This window comes from Rattus rattus, chromosome 5 (assembly GCF_011064425.1).
Source record: "Rattus rattus isolate New Zealand chromosome 5, Rrattus_CSIRO_v1, whole genome shotgun sequence".
In the NCBI taxonomy this organism is placed as follows: Eukaryota; Metazoa; Chordata; class Mammalia; order Rodentia; family Muridae; genus Rattus; species Rattus rattus.
Window position 1 is genome coordinate 97833853 of NC_046158.1, and position 23159 is coordinate 97857011.

Consider the following 23159-nt stretch of genomic DNA (forward strand, 5'->3'; position numbering starts at 1 on the left):
GCAGTTAGTTAGTATCTGAGCACCTTCAAGGCAGACCTAAGCAGGGCTTGTGCTGAGAGACTGTAAGATCAGGAAGTCATCTTGGCTACATAACAAATTCAAGTTCACTCCCAGATATATAAGATCCCATTTTGAAGAACCAAAAAAGTAAGAAAGAAAAAGAATGAAGAGATGGGAGACCTAAGTAATACCACCACATTTAAACTTCACTGTTAATATTTACAGATTTTCTGACATCTATTATCTCATTTAATCCATATAAGAACCATGTGAAACAATGGCTAACAGGACGGCTCAGTGGGTAAAGATGCGTGCGTGCGAGCAAGCCTGGCAACCTGAGTTCAATTCTCAGATCCTACCTGAAAGTGGAAGGAGAGCGTTAAAGCCACAAAATTGTCCTCTGTTCCCCACACAGACATCACACCACATGTGTCCATACAGCTATCATGCATATACACAAGTAATTTTTGAATTAAAAAGAAAGAATCCCGGCTGGAGAGATGGCTCGGCAGTTAAGAGCACTGACTGTTCTAGAGGTCCTGAGTTCAATTTCCAGCAACCACATGGTGGCTCACAGCCATCTGTAAAGAGATCAGATACCCTCTACTGGTGTGTCTGAAGACAGCTACAGTGTGCTCAGATACATAAAATAAAAAAATAATTCTTTTAAAAAAATAATTACTCTGAAAGAAAGAAAGAAACAAACAAACAAACAAATGAAGAATCCTATGAGGTAAATAACCAGTGAGGTATGTCCTCTCTGTAGGAAACAAACCAAGAGACTTGCCTAAAGTTACAGTGTCACCCAGTACTGAGACTGGAACTAAACCCCTGGCCTTCAGTCTACTAGACACTAGCAATATTACTCGCACAGTTCTAATGAAAAGTATCAACTTTGCCCGTAATCCCAACATTTAAGGAGTGCACCAGAAAGGCAGATCCTCCCCCTATTCCAACCTGCCCTGGGTGGAAATAAAATATCTGATGCTAGTTTCTTTGTCTTTCTTCCATCCTAACCCCAGAGATACATCGAAAAGGTAGATAAAAACAAAGATCTATGACCTTTGAACCTGTCACCCTATGGGTAAGTACTTGCCAAGTATGTGGGTGCTGTGCTATATGTGTGGAGGACAGAAGACAAGTGTGTGAGGTCAGCTCTCTCATTCCACTTCTCTATAGCACCACAGAACAATTCTAAACAAAAGACTACAATATCAGCACATGGCGAAAACAAGCACATGCAACAAGAGTCTCTCATCTGAAAGGAGTGGGTGGGCGTGGGGAGGTCTCTTCCATGCAGATTCAGTTCCCAGCCCCCACATGGCAGCTCTCACCTATCTGTAACTGCCATTCCAAAGCTTCTCACATGCTTACACAGACATAGGTGCAAGCAAAACATCAACGAACATTAAAAAAAAAAAGGCTAAAAGGTGTGAGGGAGGGGGCTGGTAAGATGCCTTATCAGGTGAAATGCTGCCACTCAAACTTGAAAACCTTAGCTGGATCCTGGAAGCCACATGAAGGTGAAGGAGAGGACTGACTCCATAAAGTTACCCTCTGACAACCGCCTAATAATAATAATAATAATAATAATAATAATAATAATAATGATGATGATGATGATGATGATGATGATGATGATAATGATAATGATAAATTTTAAGTCCTCAACAATCTAGTCCACCTGTTAGCTGCTTGAATCTATATCAAAGTGTTACTCATGGCCAAGTATGATAGAATATGCCTGTCGTATAGTTTTGGAAAGCTTGGGCAGGAACATCCTAAGGTGAAGGTTAGCACGAGCTACACGATGAGTTTCAGGCAAGCTTGAGCTATACAATAGACTGTATGTCAGACTGAACTACAGTGAACCCCCACCCCACCTTGCCAACCCAAAAGAAGCACCCAGGCCACTTCAACTAAAAAAAGAACTTGTCATGCTTCTGATAAGCCCCTCTTTTCTCATCCACACATCACGGAGGCCCCCCCACCTCTCTCCCAGATCACTGCTCTTGTCACAGGGCCACATTTTTTTACTCCCCACTCAGCCTCTAGAAAGACACCAATTCTTTTAACCAATTAAAACCCTTCGAGTACCTAGAGGGATAGCTCAGTGGAGTATATGCTGACCATACATGAAGCCTGGGTTTAATCCCTAGTACCAAACAGTTAACAGATGATAGACAGATTCCTCCTGAGGCTCCCTGTACATTCACAATAAAATCTACTTTCTACTCTAGACCAGGTGTCCTTGGCCATCACTCCAACTTCACCTCTAGTCTCATCTCAAATTCATTGTGTGTTTCCATCAGACAGAATACTTGTGATCCAACCAACACCTTTTGGACCACACACCTTAATTAATTGCTTCTCTTAGGCCAAGAATGTTCTCTGCTGATTTTTCCCAAATAACAGATCCCTTGAGATTTAGCTTAGCCATGTTACACCACGGGGGCAAAATTGTTCTTGACTATCCAATTCCACCAAGAAGTGTCCCTATGAATGAATTATTCCCAACGAATGCTGGCTACAGTTTACTGACTTTTTCATTTGTCAATGTCCCCCAACCCAGACTGTAAGTACCTTAATGTTGACTATTCAATGCTGTATCTCCAGGTCCCAGTATGATGCTCAGCATTCTGGAAACTTAATATTTTTGAACAAGCAGCTCCACATTTCTTTTTTTTTTTTTCTTTTTTCTTTTTCTTTTTTTCAGAGCTGGGGACCGAACCCAGGGCCTTGCAGTTGCTAGGCAAGCGCTCTACCACTGAGCTAAATCCCCAACCCCTAATAAGAATTATTGGCTTTATCCTTCTCTTTTTCTTTCTTTCTTTTTTTTTCCCCCCTTGGAGCAGAGGACCGAACCCAGGACCTTGCGCTTTCTAGGCAAGCACTCTACCACTGAGCTAAATCCCCAACCCCTTGCTCCACATTTCTTTATCTCTGTCACAAGTGTGAGGGTTCTGAATCTTATGGCTTTTTTTTTTCTTTTTTTTCGGAGCTGAGGACTGAACCCAGGGCCTTATGCTTGCTAGGCAAGTGCTCTACTACTGAGCTAAATCCCCAACCCCGAATCTTATGGCTTTTACCACACCTATATAATTCTCTCTAACAAGGGGCTTCTTAAACTTTATAGTCCCTTTAAATCATCTGGCAATTTTGATAAAATGGGCTTCTAATAAAGTAGACACAGGTCTTGAATCTAATCCTTCCTCAACCTAAGTGTTAGGATTACAGACATTTGTTACCATGCCCAGCCAAATAGATTCTGTCAGTCTTTTTCCTTTTGGTAAGAGCCCCATGTGACCCAGGTTGATCTTGAACTCCTGATCCTCCTGCCCCTACCTTCCAGGTAAGGGCTCATCAGCTTATGGAGAACACCTTTTAAATATCAAAGTCCTGGTAAGATTTGGGTGCAACTTACAAAACCCAGCTCTTGGGAAGTAGAGAAACAAGGATCAGGAATTTACCATTTTCGGATACGTAGAAGGTTCAAGGGCAAGGTAGTCAGCATGTGTCCCCTTTTCGAAGAAAAAGAACAATTATAAAAAGAAAAAATTTTAATAGGGGAAAGGACTTAAAGTAGTAAGAAGGTAAAATGGTGGATTATGAGTAACATTATTAACCCTGTTTTCCAGACATTCAGATGTCTTATTACTTTTCTAACAATACTACAACTTCGTGTTTTGTTTAGTAATTTCTTGCAAGAAACTCAAACTCAGTAACCAGGTGACATCGGTCCGAAGCTAACGGTGAGTTTTTAATAGGGTGTTCACATTGCTCCTAGTACTATGACTGTACTACTATGTACAGAAACGACTGTTAATCTAGGGCTTACCAGAAACTATTCTCCGTGTGTTTTTATTGATTTCTCACAATAATCCTGATCCTGAGACGGGTAACTTCTAGTATTATTCCAATGACAAAGACTAACGAAAAGGAGACTCCACAATTAAATTATTCGAAATCACAAACCAGAGACAAAAGTCACTCTGAAGACCAGGCGTTCACCTCTCGGCTGGCGCGGAGTTAACCACGTCCCCAACCTCCGGAAGCTAGGCGCTCCCGAGGAGTGACAGCCCCTCAACCCTCACCTGCTAGGACTCTTCCCCGCCTCCTTGTCCCTGAGTTTCCCATCTAGGAGAAGGGTCAGCTTACCGTCTCAGACCCCCACATACAGCTTCCGCCCAGTCCTCCTGTTTTCCCCGCCCGGTTCTCCACGCTTCCGGTGCAGGTCCATCTATTTTTCCGGTCCGGCACCAAACTAGGTGTATAGAGTTTCAGATCATACAAGAGTATCAGAAGGTATCCTAAAGCATGGGACGACCTGAGGCTTTTGGTATTCAAAGTTCCCCCAGCGGGTTCGCTTTCTGAAATTTCCTGTCCTTTGTGAGCGAGCTCTCCGCTCTACTTCTTGTAATCCGCCCTCATATATAAATACCAATCCTTTTATTTTTCAAGCAGGATCTCCGCACTACTAACTCCCTTCACTTGCCTGGCCACTTGTCTGTCTTCTCTGTAGTCCCTTGAGAACTGTCCGCTGTGTGACTTCAGAAATCCACTTAACTGCTTCTGGAGAGCCACTGTACACCTAGATAGCAACCAATCCAGGCTTTCCTCAATCGTGCCCCTCACGTAATCCACCCAGCAGAGCTGTTGCATACGTTGTGTACACTTCAATTAAAGTGTTTTCCAACTTGGGGCTCACAACCTGTGTCCCAAGTCAGCTCCCGTCACCCATCCTCAATAAGCCAATTAAAAGAGCCAAATTAAAAATTAAAAGCAAGACTAACCTGGTAGCCCACACTTTTATTCCAGCTCTGGGGAAGCAGAAGTATTTGGATATCTGGGAGTTCGAGGCCATAACTCCTGCTAGCTATCTAAGTATAAGTATATAAGTATGAAGCTGTGTGTGTGTGTGTGTGTGTGTGTGTGTGTGTGTGTGTGTGTGTGTGTGTGTGTGTGTGTGGGTCTGCCACAGTCCCTCTAATTACGTTCAACTTTCATCCCCTGAGAAAGGTTGAGGCCCCTTAAAACAGTCCCTGCCTTTTTAGTCTGTCTTCCCGCCTAATTTTTCCTATAAAAACTGTGAAAATCTTTCCCAGAGACAAGTTGGGGGTTTGTTTGTTTGTTCCTTCTTCCTACTTAAGATCCCTTGGGAAGCTCCCATTTCTTTGAGGTTCTTTGTTTAAATCATCTGATAGATTGAGAGACACAAAGTATCTCTTTAGAGTATCTTTATTTTTGCTAGGCTAGTTCCTGTGCGTATGTAAGTGCAACATGTGTATTTGGTACCCTCAGGGGCCTGAAGGTATCAGAACCAATGAATAGTAGGCACCATGTGCTGAGAACCAAACCCTGAACGTATTCTTAACCACTGACCCATCTCTCCAACCCTCATGAGCTGCTTTTTACCTCTACTTGGTGAAGCAAAAAATCAACTTGGGACTTTGTTTTGGATTCTTGAGAAAATAGGATCTTTGGTAAGTCTCTCTCATCCAGGCACACGATTTGCCTTCCTATTTACCTTTACTCTTTTGAGCAATCTGGGGTTCTTCTGTTCAACCATTTGATGCAGTTTCTGTTGGTGATTGGTCTTGTCTTTTGGGCTTCTTTTATTGAACAATATTAGGTTATTATTGCTAAATAGAGAAACTATTGCAGTAGAGGAGAGAGAGATCAATGGTTTAGAGAACCTGACCTTAACTCAGGTAGGGACTACAGAGATAGGGAGAGACAACTCTGTTATTCCTTCAGTGAGAGGCTTCCAGGAGACATGGTTAAGTACCCTATGTCTGGGGCTTGCTTTTTCCCTGGTGTGATCTGTGTAAAAGGAGCCTGCCAACTCTAGGAAAGAACATGGCTTATTGAGGATGGGTGACTGGACCTGTCTCAGGGCACAAGTTGTGGCCCAGAAATTTGATAACAAAAAAACAAACAAACAAAGAAAACTAACAATATTTTATTTTAATTTTTAGCCTTGATTGCTTAAAGGCACGGTAGCATGGGTTCATAAACCTGAACTCAGGTTATAAGGATTGGTGGCAAATACCTCCCCCCACCCCAGCAGTCGTAATGGCCCTGAGTACGGAGATATGCTTATCCCCACTGAGACCCAATTCTCAGAAGTTTCTCCCTTCTCTTGCCTGCTATGCTTCATGAGCGTTAGCTGAGCACTCTTATAGATTACACACTAATGTTAGCTAGACGTGCTCTTCTGACGGATATCTTAATCCCAAATACCAAGGAAAGGTCCTAGCTGGAGTAGCACTTGCCAGAAATATTGACCACAACAAAATCCAGACACAAGCCACTTGAACCAACAAAGAAACATTGATCATTTATATCTTCCTTAGATCCACAGATCTGCCACCCTCACCAATATATGTGAATGAGATAAGATCTACATAGGCATTGCTCAAGAAGAGGCTGCTTTTTGAAACATTAGACAACCATGCACATGTTTATGGGACTCAAGGCAGGACAGGGAGATGGGAAATTATGAAGACATGGCAAGGTGAAGGAGGTCCAACATAATTAACATAATTAACAAAGTTGATTAATCCCTCCCTCCTTCCCTAACAGTTGTCTCAGAATCTCAGTAGAAACACTATTTAAAATAAAAATAAATAAATAAATAAAAAATGTTTTTAAAATGTGCCAGGTCTTGTGTGACTTCAGCTTTCCTGTTTTACCTCATCAAATTATAACCCCATGGGAGGCACCTCCACAGCCACCCTTTAATCTCACTTACCAAAAGGGGAAAAGGCAGGAGGATTTTCATAGCAATCCTTTCATTTAGAACTTGAAAGCCATTAAAATGCTACACATGTCCAATGCTAAGGCGTTTAATTAAGACTCTTCTGTGAGAAACTGGTACCCAAATGGGGGTATATCTTTTAACAGGGTCTTTTTTTTTTTTTTGGTTCTTTTTTTTGGAGCTGGGGACCGAACCCAGGGCCTTGCGCTTCCTAGGCAAGCGCTCTACCACTGAGCTAAATCCCCAACCCCTAACAGGGTCTTACTATACAGTCCTGGCTGGCCTTGAACTCACAGAGATCTACTTGCCTCTGCCCCTTGAGTGAACTTGGATATGCCTTATTCTTTACTAAGTACTTTATTTCTCTTAACCCATGTCTTAATTGGGGTTTCTATTCCTGCACAAAGCATCATGACCAAGAAGCAGGTTGGGGAGGAAAGGGTTTATTCAGCTTACACTTCCTCATTGCTGTTCATCACCAAAGGAAGTCAGCACTAGAATGCAAGCAGGTCAGGAAGCAGGAGCTGATGCAGAGGCCATGGAGGGGTGTTTCTCTGGCTTGCTCCCTGCCTTGCTCAGCTTGCTTTCCTATAGAACCCAGGACCACCAACCCACGGATGGCACCACCCACAGTGGGCCCTCCCGCCTTGATCACTAGTTGAGAAAATGCCTTACAGCTGGGTCTCATGGAGGCATTTCCTCACCTGAGGCTCCTTTGTGATAATTCCAGCTTCTCTCAAGTTGACACACAAAACCAGTCAGTACAAAGCACAATTTTAAAATCTATATTAAAATATTTTAAATAAAAAATCCATTGGAATAGACCTGAAATTTCATTTCCACTTTAAAGCAAAAAAACCTGGTTCAACCTGATTTGAGGGTCCCTAGAGATTAAGAGAACCCCTCAGACTCTTGCCTGTGACTGTGTGGAATTGTGTCTCTGTTGTTCCTGTTACCACTAACATAACCCATAAGCCTTCAGTTGGAAAAGTTGATAAAATGCAAGAAATAAGAGCCTAAGCCCACGTTGGAGAGATGGCTCAGAGGTTAGGAGAACTGACTATTCTTCCAGAGGTCCTGAGTTCAATTCCCAGCAACTACATGGTGGCTCACAACCATCTGTAATGGGATCCGATGCTCTCTTCTGAAGACAGCAACAGTTTACTCATATACATAAAACAAATAAATCTTTTTTTTTTTTAAAAAACCTACAACCCTTTGGCTTGGTGGTGGCAGTGTATACCTTTAATCCCAGCCCTCAGGAGGCAGAAGAGGAGATATTTGTGTTTGAAGCCAACTTCATCCGTAGAATGATTTTCAGAGCTACACAGAGAAACCCTGTCTCAAAACAAAACAATAATGATAGTTAACTCTTTGAGACTGAGAGTGTAGCTCAGCTGAGAGAGGCTTGTCTAGCATGCAAGAAAGCCCCGGGTTGACTTGCCTAGTACTCATGGTGCCCTCTTGTCATCTCAACACTTGGAAGGTGAGATAGGAGGATGACTCTGAGTTCAAGGCCATCATGAATGTCTCACTGGCTCTAGTTGTCATAAAATTCGTTGTTAGGTATATAAATCAGACTGATCTTGAAATCATAATGATCTTCCCACCTCTAGGATTACAGTTATGTATCACTACACCCAGCCTTCAAAAGATGGCTTAGTGGTACAGTTCTTAGCTGATTTGCACAAGATTCTAAGTTCAAATTCTGGTACCAGACACACAAGAGAAAACAATCTCAGGACACAGGCACTTTTCTTTTTTTTAAGATGTATTTATTTATTATACATAAGTACACTGTAGCTGTCTTCAGTCACACCAGAAGAGGGCATCAGATCTCATTACAGATGGTTGTAAGTCACCATGTGGGTGCTGGGATTTGAACTCAGGACCTCTGGAAGAGCAGCCAGTGCTCTTATGGTTAAGAGCCATCTCTCCAGCCCTTGCCCATGAATCCTTAGAGGACCATCTGTAGATGGCTTAAATGTCAACAGATTTCACTTGAAGACAATCTTTAGAATTCATTGACTATATTATAGCTTTTTCAACAATCCTGTGATGAACAATACACTTAAAGGGTCCTTACCAGAGGCACCAGGCCTAAGGGTGCCTAGGAATTCAGGAGTTTGTGGTTTCTGTGGTCCTTTTGGATAATCTTGGCCATGGACTTGGTGTGAGAATATGCTGGGAGCAGATGTCTAGGGTTTACTGTTAGGTAAAACTCTTCAGGAGTAAAATAGTATTGGGGTCTTACTTAGTTTTCTTCAATGTAATCTTAAACATCTTTTCAAGTAGCTAGCGGTAGACAGTGTTTTCTTTCTAGGGATGGCATTAGGTATATGTTAGTCAGGGTTTCCATTCCTGCACAAACATCATGACCAAGAAGCAAGTTGGGAAGGAAAGGGTTTATTCAGTTTACACTTCCATGTCACTGTTCATCACCAAAGGGAATCAGGACAGGGACTCAAGCAGGTCAGGAAGTAGGAGCTGATGCAGGGGCCATGGAGGGATGTTTCTTACTGGCTTGCTTCCCCTGCCTTGCTCAGCTTGCTCTCTTATAGAACCCAAGAGTACCAGCCCAGGGATGGCATCACCCATAATGGGCTGGGCCCCTTCCCCCTTGATCACTAGTTGAGAAAATGCCTTACAGCTGGGTCTCATGGAGACATTTCCTCAACTGAGGCTCCTTTCTCTGTGATAATTTCAGTTAGTGTCAAGTTGACACATAAAACCAGCCAGTACAGTATACATATATATATTATACATACATACATATATTACATACATATGTTTTACACACACACACACACACACACACACACACACACACACACACACACACGAATGAATGACTGGGTTTTGTTATGTAGCCTAACCTACCGTTAAAGGTCTGATGAGTAATGGGGCTGTTACTATTTTGAGGCAGGGACATTTGTTATTGCTGATTTTAACAATGAAGATTAACCTGGGGCTTTGCATATGCTTCTAAGCACGACTACTGAGCTACACCCAATACTTTGTCTTCCTCCTCCTTTTCAAGACAGGATTTCTATGTGTAACAGTTCTTGCTGTTCTGGAACTTGATTTGTAGACCAGCTGGCCTGGAGTGCAGAGATCTGCCCACCTCTGCCTCCCAAGTGTTGGGAATAAAGGCATAGGCCACCATTGCCTGGTATTTATTTAGATTGATTGATTGATTGAGACAGGGTCTTGGCCTTGGACCCATTAAGCAGCCTTAGGCAGGCCTTGAACTTGTGTTCTTATGTTCTTCCTGTCTTAACCTTCCAAGTGTCTGGAACTATGGGTGTACAATCATCACACCTGGCAAGGGATGTGTACTGTAGTTGAGAAAAAACAAAACAAAACAAACTTAGAGAGTCAAAGTGGGATAGTGAGCAAGAGAGCAAGAATTCATCAACTTAGCTAAGATTTGAATTCTAAAGTTGTCTATCAGAATGAATGAACTGGTGTGCTCTAAGACTTGAGAACAGCTTCAAATTGTTACTGTTTATACTCCCTAATAACATAAGCCCTGCTGCACATAAATGATATATAAAAATACACTTCCAGTTGCAATCTTTTTTTTTTTTTTTTTTTTTAGCTGGGGACCAACCCAGGGCCTTGCCCTTGCTTGGCAAGCGCTCTACCACTGAGCTAACTCCCCAACCCCCCAGTGTCAATCTTTTTGTCAGATGACCTCAAATTCAACAGACATAAAACATTTTCTACAGCTCTCTTCCCCTCCAAACCTCTTACATTTTCTTATCTTGATAAAGCTTGCACTTACCTTCCTAAATCAGAATCTGCAACCCCCGCCTCCTCTGCGCCCCAACTTATCTCAAATCCTAGGGATTCTACCTAGCAAATAATTCAGAACCCATCTGTCTCTCTATTCTGTTTCTTCCAGTGTTGAACACATTGTCGTCCCTTATCAAAGACACAGGACATTCAAGCTAGTTTGAAACTCCTTAGCACAGCTCATTAAGTTACTGCTTTCCTCCCGGGCCACTTCCCCGCTCATCTCACACCCCGACACCTGCTGCTTCCCTACAATGAATCTGAGTTCTTCGAAACTAATTTTATTATCGTTGGGATTGTCTTCCGTAGTTTTTGGGTCGCAGTTCACTAATAACAGCCCAGGCATGCGGGCTCCGGTTCCTCCACCCAAGCTCTCAGCAATTTCCAGGGGCTGTGGTCTGTGTGGGTGGTCCCTGGGGTCGTTTTCCAGGGCTATGCATGAGCTTCCTCAGAGTGAATCCTGATCTGGTGGCTCAAATTTGCTTCAAGTAGGGAACCCCTGGGCAGCCTACAACTCGAACACAGCAGAAGCTTCCGGACTTCAGGAAGAGACCGCGCGGAGCTCCTGTCCGGAACCCTCTGGAGCATGGCTCCGCCCCTCGTCTGCGTCGGAGGTGGGGCGGGGCGGGGCGCCAGGCGCTAGCGAACGGCGTGCGCCAGGCAGGGGGCGGGGCCAGGGGCGGAGCGGAGCGCGCATGCGCGGTCGCCTTTGTGTGGGTCGAGCGGCGGCGGTGGCGGCGGCGGTGGTGGCGGCAGTGGCGGTCCCACTGGCAGGCGGGCAAGAGGGGAGTCCGGACGGCGTCCGGCGTGGGAGCCGGGGGACCACCATGGTAAAGAAGCGGAAAGGCCGTGTCGTGATCGACTCGGATACGGAAGACAGCGGCAGCGACGAGAACCTGGATCAGGTGAGGGCAGGCCGCGGAGGCGCGGGCCGGCAGAGCGGGAGGGCTGAGTCCTGGCCACGGGAGCTGGGAGTCGCCCGGCCCGAGCGCCCTGCCCGCCTGGTTGTCCGGTCCTCTGCTGTAGTCCCTTCCTGTCTCTCCGCTGAATCTTAGGCCCTGGGAACCTGGGCCAGGCCTGGAGATCGAGCCCCGAGGACTTGGCGCCTTGGGCCGGGAGGCGGGGCAGGGATCGGGCTGATGGGCCTCGGGGTTTGGGGTACTGGAGGGGGCCGCTGTCTGCTTGGGCCGGATCGGGGCGTCATGACTTAAGGCCGGGAGATTCAGGCTGGGCGAGATAGGAAGTATCGCCCGCCAACCCCAATGGCTGAGAGATTTTGGAGGAGGTGCAAGGGTGAGCATGGGGCGGTGGGAGGGAAAATTTGTCTAGAAGGTGTGGACTCTGGAAGATGAAGTTTTTCAAGCCAGGCATGTGGACATAGAAGGGACACCCATAAATGTTCCGAAGAGCTTCCGAGGTTCCTGAGGTTGAGGGGAGACATCGCTGTAGTCTCTTTGATCTGTGGTCATTTATGTTCGAAATGGGTTCCCGTTGGGATGTCAGACCAAAATAAATAAATAAATAAATAAATAAATAAATAAATAAATAAATAAATAAATAAAAACTCTTGAGAGGAGAAAAGAGGACAGATAACTGGAAGTTGTGAATTGTAGGGCAGCAGAGAGAGACTGTGGCCCAAGCTCTTAGCCTTTTTTACGCAGCAGCATAGAATTCTTTTTCACTTGAAGATCTGAGAATTGGGATTCATTTTCACTTGAGGATCTGAGAAGTATTGTAAGTAACTTGTGGTCTTAACGTCTTGGAGTACTCCGAATTGCTTCTGTACTTTAAGAAACACTGCAGGGAGGAAGCTGTTCGTGTAGCAGTACTGTAATGCTATCAGGAGATTCAAAGATGACTTCCTCCATGCTTCATGAGTAAATGACATAAAGGGAGGGTTGGCAAGATACAATAGCTTTATAAAAGGAGTAGATAGAGTACTAAACTCAGAATCTATAACTCTGAATCCTAATTTCTTTCTAGCCATTTATCTTTGGTCTCCTCTGTAAAATGGAGATAATAACATCACCTTGGGTATTGAATGGGACAGTTGCATGAATCACATGTTTATAATAAAAAATGTTGGTATAAACTACAAAGTTTTTATATAAAAGCTTTCTTGGGAGTCCTTAGTAATAGACTAGAGGTCTCAGAATTAATCAGGATTTGAAAAAGGAGGGCTTACCTGGTCTACAAAGTGAGTCCAGGACCTGGTCTGTCACTGAATTAAATCAATTCTCCTACCTTGTCCTCTTAAGTACAGGGTTACAGACATGGGTCACCACACCTGCCAGAGAGAGAGAGAACTTTAAAAATGGTGGTAGGAAGGTAGGAAAGTGAGGGGCCAGTAGAAGGACTATCTAAGGACAGGAACCCCTGTTTAGGGGTAGGAATTGAGTGAATAAATTGAAGGTATTTTTATTGAAAGTCTCCTAAAAATTCACCAAAGATGTGTTGCTGTCTATAAAAAGTTTTATTTGTAAATTTTTAGACTGGCAGAAACATTAGAGTCTGCCCCTCTGTTTTGTGGTCTATGGAATGTAGTTGTAATCATTTATGTTATATCTGGGATAAATTAGATACCTCGATAAAATGCCCGATTTACATTGTCACATTTTCAAGTCATGGTGAGTTGACCTTATTTTTCCACTTTCCATTCTAAGAAAACGAGATTAAAGAAGCTAAAGTAATTCACTAGTAAGTAGTAAAATTGGAAATTAACCCATTTAAAACCATACTGTTTCTGCTATATCAGGTTAGTATAGTCTCTTAGTTTTTCATAATGCAAAATGAAAAAATGTGGGCTGTTAGGAAATTACTATTTTGATTTGTTTACTTTTTAAAAGATGTCTTTTTTTTTTTTTTTTATGTGTATGAATGTTTTTCCTTCATGTGTATATCGGGACCGGGTGTGTGCCTGTTGCCCACTGTCTACAGAGGCCAGAAGAAGGTATTCAACTCATACTGGAGTTACAGTTAAGAGCTGTCATTTGGGTATTAGCTCAGGTGTTCTGCAAACACACAGCAAGTTCTTGTAACAGCCGAATCATCTCTCCAGAACCTTGGTTTGTTTATGAGGAAGGATCTTGCTGGGTTTGAACTTAAGTTCCCCTGCCTCAGTGTCCAGAGTGCTGGGATTACAAACTTGAACCATTACCACATCCAACTTCATGCTCAGCTACAGAATAATGTTTCATGGCCAATTTCCATGTTGCTAAAACTAATGTTTTTAAGGTTCACTAAATAGAGTTATCAAATCAGTTAGAAAGTGTTTGGGGTGCTTGATAAAGCCCTTTTAAGGTATCTGTTTCTAAGAGGAATGAAGCAAACTACCAGTTATTCTGACCTTAATGAATTTTCCCACAGAATTCTGGTGAATGATTGGGTGGAGTGCGTTCATTGGTGGTAGAGATATTTTACCTGATTTACAAAGAATATTTCCAGGGGCTGGAGAGATGGCTCAGTGGTAAAAGCATCTTACTGTTCTTGCAGAGTACCTGGGTTTGTCCCCCAACCATTTGTACCTCTGGTTCTAGGGAATCAGATCCCCTCTTCTGACCTCCACAGGCACTAGGTACACGTGTGGTACATAAACATATAGGCAAAAACACTTATACACACAAAATAAAAATAAATACATTTTTAAGAAAGTATTTCCAAAATAGGAAGTGAAGGAGGCTGCAGCTTTAGGTCAAACTCGGTCTAACTCTAAATTTCTCTTTGAAAAAATGTAATTTCTAAGTAGTACCAAAAGTATTTTAACAATAATTTTGCCTCCCCTTCAGTTACTTGTTAGCATGTTTTCTATCGGATGAGAACTGGATCAGTTCCTTTCCTTGTACATCCGAACAGGGGCACTAGTGCCTTCTGGGCTGTTTTTTGTTTTTGTCTGTTTTGCTCTGTTCTTGGCTCTCTGTCTCAGGTGGCTTTACCAGAGTGTTCTAGAAGAAATTTATAGTCAACCTGATTTAGCAGCTTAGGAGACATAACCATCGCAACCTGGATCTTTCCTGACCAAGCCTGGCCTTGGGCTGTGCTGTCTACTGCTGAGTTCTCATTGGAGGTTTGACACTGGGCTTCTTCATGATCCTTGAAGAAAGAACAAAACATGACAGATCTGCAAGTGTCTTAACAGAAGAGTGGCACACAGTTAGTAAGGATGCCCTGCCCCTGAGTTTCCTAGTTAGGAATCTAAGCCATTATGTTGGAATTGCTGTAGCACCTCCAACTTAGTACTTATTGAAGGGGGGGGGGTGCAGTGTCAGAAGCCAGCTTGGCTTCCTTATGTAGAATATAGATTGACTGTCACAACCCGACACCGTGTATGATGCATATGTAACATTTTAAAAAGGCACACATGATCAAGTAAAATTTATGGGGGTATGGGGCATAGTTCCTACCTCTAATAAACCAGACCCCAGAGACTAAAGTCCTGGATTCTATATTTGTAACAGGTACAGGCCAGGCAATTATGATTCATGCTCACCATTGAGCTCACTGCTTGTATGCAAGTTCATCATTCTTAGTAAGAAATTGTAACTAGTTGGGGAGAAAAATAGCTGCTTGTGTTTCCTGTATTGTATCCAAGTTAAGGGCATACATGCAACCGGAAGAACTTGACAGATATTTAAAGTACCAAAGCTGGTACCTCATATAAATCTCTAACACGAATTTATTGGTGGGATAGTTTTTGATTTTTGTTGCTGCTGGCATTGAACCCAGGCCGTCATGCATACTGAATACATGATTTGCTGTATACCCAATCACTAGAGATGCCTTTTTTGTTTTTCCAATTTTTTAAAAGATTTAAATATATGGATATTTTACCCGTATGTATGTTTAGGTACCACACTCATGCCTGGTGCCTGTAGAAGATTTAAGAGGGTGTTGGGTCTCCTGGCTCTGGAGTTTCAGATGGTGATGAGCTACTGTGTTGGTGCTGGAATTGAACCCAGCTCGTCTGAAAGAGCCAGTGCTCTTAACCACTGAGCAGGATCTCCAGACCTAAATATTCTTTTGTTTGTTTGTTGATACAGAGCTTCCTGTATAACCCCGACTGTTCTGAAACTCTGTCTGTAGACCAGGCTGGCCTCAAACTCATAGATTCACTTGCCTTTGCCTCAGGAGTGCTAGGATTAAAGACACCAAGGACAGCGGGATTCTTTGTCTTCAGTCAGTCATTCTTGAGATATGGGGTGTGTCTGTGTGTTTGTCTTTTTCTGTATATTTAGAGATGAAGTCTGATGGAGCCCAGGCTGGCATTAAACTTAGTATGACAGCTAAGGATGATCCTGCTGCCTTTGTTTCCTGAGTACCTCTGCTCCCAAGTGTAGGGCTACAGGCGTCCACCACATCTCCAGGTGCTGGAGATGGAATTAAAGAGATTAGGCAAGCATTGTACCAACTGAGTCTATATTGCCAGTTCCAAAACTCTGATCTCAATTTGAAAATTTGGAGAGGTAGGGGTGTGTGTGTGTGTGTGTGTGTGTGTGTGTGTGTGTGTGTGTGTGTGTGTGTGTGTGTGTGTGTGCATACGTACGTGTAAGTAAAATGCCAGGAATCAAACCCAAAGCATTACACGTGCTGGGCACATGCTCTGCCACTAAGTTACACTTCTGGGCCTTGGAGGCGTTTCCTTTTGCATGTAAACTGATAGTGACTTTTATTTTGGCCACGTTATAGTTTTCCTGCTTTTTTAAGTTGTAGGATACTTGTCATTGGTGCTTTACTCAGCCTTAGCCTGTCATGGAAGCTCACAGCTGTAATCCTAGCACTCAGGAACCTGAAGCAGGGGGAGCAAAAGGTCAAGGCCAGACGAGACTATATAACAAAGCTCCCACATCCGTCTTCCTGCTTTGCCTTTTCCAAAATTGTTTAGGTATATTTATACTAAAATGTTTTAGTCTTCTCTCTCTCTCTCTCTCTCTCTCTCTCTCTCTCTCTCTCTTCTCCCTCCCTCCCTCTCTCTCTTTCCTTCCTTCCTTCCTTCCTTTTCTTTCTTTTCTTTCTTTGTTATTGTTTCTGTTGAAAGTGTGTCACTTGTAGCCCAGCTGGCCTGAAACTTCTGACAGTGTGTCTACCTCAGGCTTGCAAGTGTCAGGGTTACATGTGAGCCACCATTCCTGTTTTATAGAACTTTGTCGTTCTTTGTTTCTCATCAGTTTGAAGTGACAGCAATGAAATTTGTCTTTGAAGATGACGTGGTGGCACAGCCTGTAATCCCAGCCACTCTACTCAAGCCAAAGCAGGAGAATCATAAGTTTAGGACCTGCTTGTAAGCTGAAGGCTAGACTGATTGGGCTACCTGGTGAAATCATTTCAAAATGGAGATAAGATTTAATGTTAGGTGCTCACCCAGCATGCAGGAGGCTTTAGGTTCCAACTCCCATACTGCAAAATAAATAAATAGATAAATAAAAAATAGACTGTCCTTTGGCATATTTACTTTGAATAGATCCACTAGATATTTTCTAGGACCTTTGTTTAGCATATTGTATAAACCATTGATATAAAGTATCCTATAAATGTTTCTCATAAAACTTGGGGAATTTAAGTTAGGCTTTTACTTAATTTTTTTTTTTTTTTTTTTTTTTTTTGAGTCAGAGGCAGATTCTGAAGGCTGTAATGAATGTGAGTGGCAGTGTTAACTCGTGGACTTTTAAGTTTGTATAACAATGTTAACTGTTGCTTGATGCAGCTTATTTACTAAATTATTTTCACTTGGCTTTTATTTGGAAATAGTTGGAGAAGAGTGAAGTCTCTTGGCAGTTCTGATTACTTCTGTGTGTGTTTCTGTTTGCCTGTCCGTCTGTATACCTGTGTGTTCATTCCTGAGAGCAAACCTAGGCTCTACCACTAATCTCTAGCTCCAACCCCTATACCACAGCTTTTAAGGAAAATGCAAAGCCCACTTAATAATCTTTCTGTCTTGTCTTTGTTTGGGTAGGGAGCACATGCATGGAAGCCGAGGATGTAAGTGGTTCTCTTCTTTCACCATGCAGGTTTTAAGGATCTGGGAACCGAACTCAGACTATCAGGCTCGGAGGCCGTATGTTCCCTTTTTTGCTGAGCCATCTCACCAACTCAAAACTCATTTGAGACTGGGTCCCTCAGTATATTTAATGTTCATTGAAGAGTAGAGATTGTTATTTTTCAACAGACGAGTTAGGCTAGATGAATGAAATGGAAGTGTTTGCTGCCTTCAAGGACCTCACAGGGAGAGTTGGCAGAGAAAGGGCAAGACTTGGATTGCAGGGGTTGGGGATTTAGCTCAGTGGTAGAGCGCTTGCCTAGCAAGCACAAGGCCCTGGGTTCGGTCCCCAGCTCCAGAAAAAAAAAAAAAAGACTTGGCTTGCAGGTTATGAAGAAGGGCTGGTATGTGTAGGCTTTATACTGGCCTGATATGGATGACATTTAAGCTGAGACCTGGAACAGATGTTAGGAAAAGGAGATTAGGAGACTGAAGAATAAAGGGGAGGGTATTGTGTGTTCATTTTTAAGGAACCAGTGTGTACACAAGAAGCTAGGTAGAAAAGACTGATTGCCATTATGAAACTGAAAGAAACCCAGAGCGAGTGAAGAGGTCTATGCATGTGAAACTCAGGGGTTTTTTGGTATATCTTACTGTGTAATGCAGGCTGGCCTTGAATTCAGAACAGTCCTTTTCCCTTAGTCTCCTAAGTGCTGCCATTACAGATGCAAACCACCAGATGTAGAAACAGAAAATGTTTTAACTCTGAAGATGGAGAAGTCAAGTTGTCTTAGTTTGGGTTTAATTGCTGTGAACAGGCACCATAACCACGGCAGCTCACAAAAGACAACATTTAATTGAGGCTGGCCAACTGGCTCTGAGGTTCAGCCCATCATCATCATGTTGAGAAGCATGGCAGCATCCAGGCTGGCCTGAGACTGGAGGAGCTGAGAGTTCTGTATTTTGTTCCAGAGGCAAACCGGACACACTGCTGCAGAACCTCAAAGCCCACCTCCACAGTGACGCACTTCCTCCAACAAGGCCACACCTCCTAATAGTGCCACTTCCCATGGGCCGAGCATATTTAAAGCACCATACAAGGTTATGGTTGACAGTAAGAGTAAAGATGAACTTGAATAGAAAACTTAAAGTTGGTTGGATAGTACTGTTCTGATAAACTTGTGTTTCATTTATCTACATAATCGATGTGTAACTTTACTGTAAGCTGGGTTAAAAACGAATGCTTAGTCACATGTAGTACATATCTAAAGTCTCGTTACTCTCAACAGCCATATAGTGAGATTTTGTCTCCGAAGACTAAGGGGGAGCCCATGAGATGGCTCCGATAAAGCTTTCTGCTACCAAGCCTAATGACCTGAGTTCAGTCTTTGGGACCCACCTGGCAGAAGGAGAGAGCACCATCTCCTGAAAGTTGTATTTGACCTTCACATGCAGGCCATGGCATTCAAGCACACACACACACACACACACACACACACACACACACACACACACACACACAAGAAGGAGAGATTGAATGGTAAACCTTTATCAATTGACTAAATTTAGAACTACCTACAAGAATCCAGTCCTGGTAGCATACACCTGTAATACCGAACTTGGGAGGTAGAGGCATGAACTCAAAGTCATACTTGGCCACATAGTAAGTTTGAGGCCTGTCCGGCTCCATGAGAGTGTTTCGGAGAGAGTTAGCTGAGGCAGGAAGCCCTACACTGAAGTTGGGCAGGACCATCCCGAGGAAACGAGGAAGGCAGCAGAGACTTCAGCAGGCCCCTCCCTCTCTGCCCAGCCTACTCTGGCATGGGTGTCATGCCAATTCTACAGTATTTTAGACATTTCTAGAGCTCCGTATTTTTTTCTATTTGAAATAACTTTGCTGGGAATTTGAAGGGAAAGTTGCCATATTGAGTGCTGATTATGTGCAATTTAAAGGATTGTTCCATTGCTACTTTGGAAATTAGTACTTCAGAAGGGTTTTGTTTGTCTGGTGAGATTGCTCAGTAGGTAACAGCACTTGCCCCAGATGACCTGAGTTCAATCCCTGGGACTCAGGTGGTAGAAGGAAAGAATTAACAGCAGCACATTGTCCTTTGATCTCCACATGTGCACCATGGCATGCATGTGTATATAGGGGCATGCTGGCATGCAAACATACACAATAAGCCAACAAATGTGATAGGAAAAACAAATAAACCCAAAACTTAACAGGAAAAGAAGGATTTTGGAGACAGGGTGGTCCAGAACATGTACCAGTGACTTTGAACTCTGATCTTTTGCCTATACCTCTTAGGTACTAAGATTATGAGTGTGAACCACCATGCCTGGTTATGTGGCATGAGGATTCAAACCTATGACCTTACATTCTAGATAAGCATTCTGCCGGCTGAGCTCGAGCGCGCTCTCTCTCTTTCTCCCCCCCCCATCTTATTATTGGGTTTTTGGGGTTTGTTTGTTTTAATGTGTGCATTCATGTGTGGGTTACAGGACAACTGGGAATTGGCTCTCTTTCCATCACATGGGTCTCAGTGATAGAACTTTGGGTGTCAGACTTGGCAATGAGCATCTTCACCTCTTGAGCCATCACTTCACCACACTCCCACTTTCCCTTCCTTGCTCTTAATAAATAATCAGTGCCCAGTATTTGAATCACATTCCTGTGCCAGTGTCTCTGTAAAAGAAATAATACCAAAAAACATTTTAAATACAAGATTCTGGATTGTAGTTCTTTTCTTCGGACCTCTTGGGTCTTCCAGTTCTCTTATCCCAGTGGCTACCTACTTTGCCTGGCCACCGTTACTCTACTCTGCTCAGAATGGAATGATCCTCAGACTAACTCCTTAGCACTTCCACCTTGGTCCCATGTACTCCCAGAAAGTCCACAGTGGGTAGATAGGTTATTCCTTTGCTTCAAACCATTTGGGGGTTTCTTGCACCTTCAAACAAATCCTTACTCCTGACCCTGCTTTGCAAGCCTCTGGTTGGCTCTCTTTTTACTCTGACCCACCTCATTTTATTCCCTCCCTGTCTTGCTTGCATCAGCAACAGTTTCCCTTTCAGTTCTTTGAGCCAGCATTATCAGCTCCATGGCCTTAGCTATCCTGGAGGGCTCCTCTCTTGCAAGGCCCATATACCCTCCTTTTCCCTCTAAAGGTTTCTAACTTCTTCAGAGAAGTTTCTCCTACCCTCTCTCTGTACTGCATATAGCCCCGTGTTCTTGATTCACTTCCTTCTTAGCACTTAGCTTTGTCCATACTGATTTCTATATTTTCTTGACTATCTCCTACTCTTGTCCTTAAGTTCCATGAAGTTGTGGACACTTGTATCTTAATTTTAAAGATTTATTTAATTTATATAAGCACACTGTAGCTGTCTTCAGACACACCAGAAGAGGGTATCTGATCCCATTACAGATGGTTGTGAGCCACCATGTGGTTGCTGGGAATTGAACTCAGGACCTCTGAAAGAGCAACCAGTGCTCTTAACCTCTGAGTCATCTCTCCAGCCCCCCATTTGTATCTTTTCTTTGCTGTCATTTACCCTATGCTTGGAACATAATAGGTGCTGGTAGTAAGGTGAGGAAGCATTTTAGTTTGCCTGGGCTGAGGTGATTCCATGAATGCAGAGAGTGGTTTCATTGCTAAAAATCAGGGTAGTATCAGGGCAGATAATACCTAGCTGTTGGGTATTAGTTATGTTTGTAGGATTAAGTAAAAAAAAAAAAAAAAAAGAATAGCATCTTAATGACTTATGGAACCTCATGAATTTTATTCATTTTTATCAATGCTATCCTCTCTTTTTTGTTCATTTAAATTTGAGGATCATGCCCTAGTACCTCACACACACTAGACAGATGTTCTACTACTAAGCTTTAGCCTCACTCCTTTCTCTTAAGACAGGCTCTCACCATGTAGTGCGCATTGGCCTGGAATTTGTCACGAAAGCAAGGAACCCACCTGCCTCTGCCTTTCACGTGTTGGGACTAAAATTTGTGCTGCCACCACACCTGACACCTGGCTTACTTTAAACTTTGGGACAGTCTTATTGAACTCTTGTAGCTTAGGAATTCCTTGAGTTTAAGATCCTCCTGCCACAAACTCTCTACTATCTCAGATTATTAGTTCATGCCATCCAGTCCAGTCTCTTGCTTTATTTTAGGTCTCAATTTATGCTCTCTAATTAAATATGCCCTTTGAACAGTCATTGAAAGTGCTATGGAAACTAAATGAGGCATCTCTTGATGCTAGACCTGTAGTAGATTGGGCACTGAGATTACAGTAAGCACATCTGTGGTATAGATCATGTTATCACCTCACACTGCATTCTCCTTAAGACATGTCAAGATAAATGTGAAGGTTTTCACTGGATGAGAAGAAATACAAGGAAGGTAGTGAAAGAGATCACTGGACATCGTGTAATCACCAGCATGACATCATGGAGTGGTATAGAGAAAGGCAAGATGGTGTGCCCTTTATATGTGAACCTGTTTTTTTTTTTTTTTTTTTTTTTTTTTTTTTCAGAGCTGGGGACCAAACCCAGGGCCTTGCGCTTGCTAGGCAAGTGCTCTACCGCTGAGCTAAATCCCCAACCCCCTGTTTTGTTTTAAAGTAATTCCAAATCAGAAAAGATTTCAACTTCTAAATGAATCTAAATAAATCACTCTTAATAATGTCTTTCTGTTGAGGTGGAGAGATGGTAACAGTTAAAAGTACTTGCTACTCTTCCAGAGGACCAGGCTTGGTTCTCAATATCCCTGTCAGGTGGTTCATAGCCACCTATGGCTTTAGCTCCAGGGAATCTGACACCCTCTTATGTCCTCTGCAGGCATCCATACACAGTGGCACACAGAGGTACATCACATGTAAATACAAATAATAATCTCTTCACGTGTGCATTATTGTAGAGACCTTTCATTGGCACATCGTTGTGGCCATCTGTACCTGCAAGCCCTCATTAGGATCTGAAGGACTAAGTCATAGAGTAGTTTGGGCAGGAGACCCCCCCCAAGTAGCATTCAATACTGCGCTCCAGAAGTGGAGAGGGCAGAGTGTATACTGTCAAGGTCTTTATTGTGTCCACTCTAGTATAGCTAGTATTCTGCACAAAGTGAAAGTGTGATTATGTGATACATTGGCTCACTGATGGAAAGCCATTTGTTCGGTTTGCCTGGTTTTTTGGTTCCAGGGTCTTGTTCTCTAGCTCAGGATGGTCTGGAATCCCAGGCAGCTTGTGTCAGTTTTCCTCCTTTAGTCTTCCAGGTGCTGAGGTTACAGATACATCTGCCATAGAAGGTGTGTGTGCACACTTGTGTATAAGTATGTGTCTGCACAGGTTTGTGGAGGTCAGAGGACAACTTGAGGTAGTTGGTTCTGTCCTTTCATCAGGTTCTGGGGATTGAATACAGTTTTCAGGCTCAGTGGAGTGGCTGGCTCCTTTTTCCTGCTGAGCCTTCCTGTTAGCCCAGTTTCAGTAGTTTTCATGAATGTACTGTTCCAGGGTAGGATTTGATTGCCAGCTATAGTTAAAAGTTCATTCCAGTAATGATTGGATACTTCTTTGGGAGAAAGGAGTACTCAGCTTATAGTTTTGGAGGCTGGAGGGCAGCAGCTTGGA

General features: G+C 43.1%; 1 protein-coding gene across 1 annotated transcript in view; it reads left to right on the forward strand.

The window, feature by feature from the left end:
* The first annotated feature begins 11253 nt into the window (after positions 1–11253).
* Rtf1 (RTF1 homolog, Paf1/RNA polymerase II complex component) overlaps positions 11254–23159 on the forward strand; it is a 58058-nt gene continuing 46152 nt past the window's right edge. Inside the window, exon 1 of the mRNA XM_032903976.1 lies at positions 11254–11463. Coding sequence (XP_032759867.1) covers positions 11254–11463 — 210 coding nt within the window. The remainder of the gene's footprint in view (positions 11464–23159) is intronic.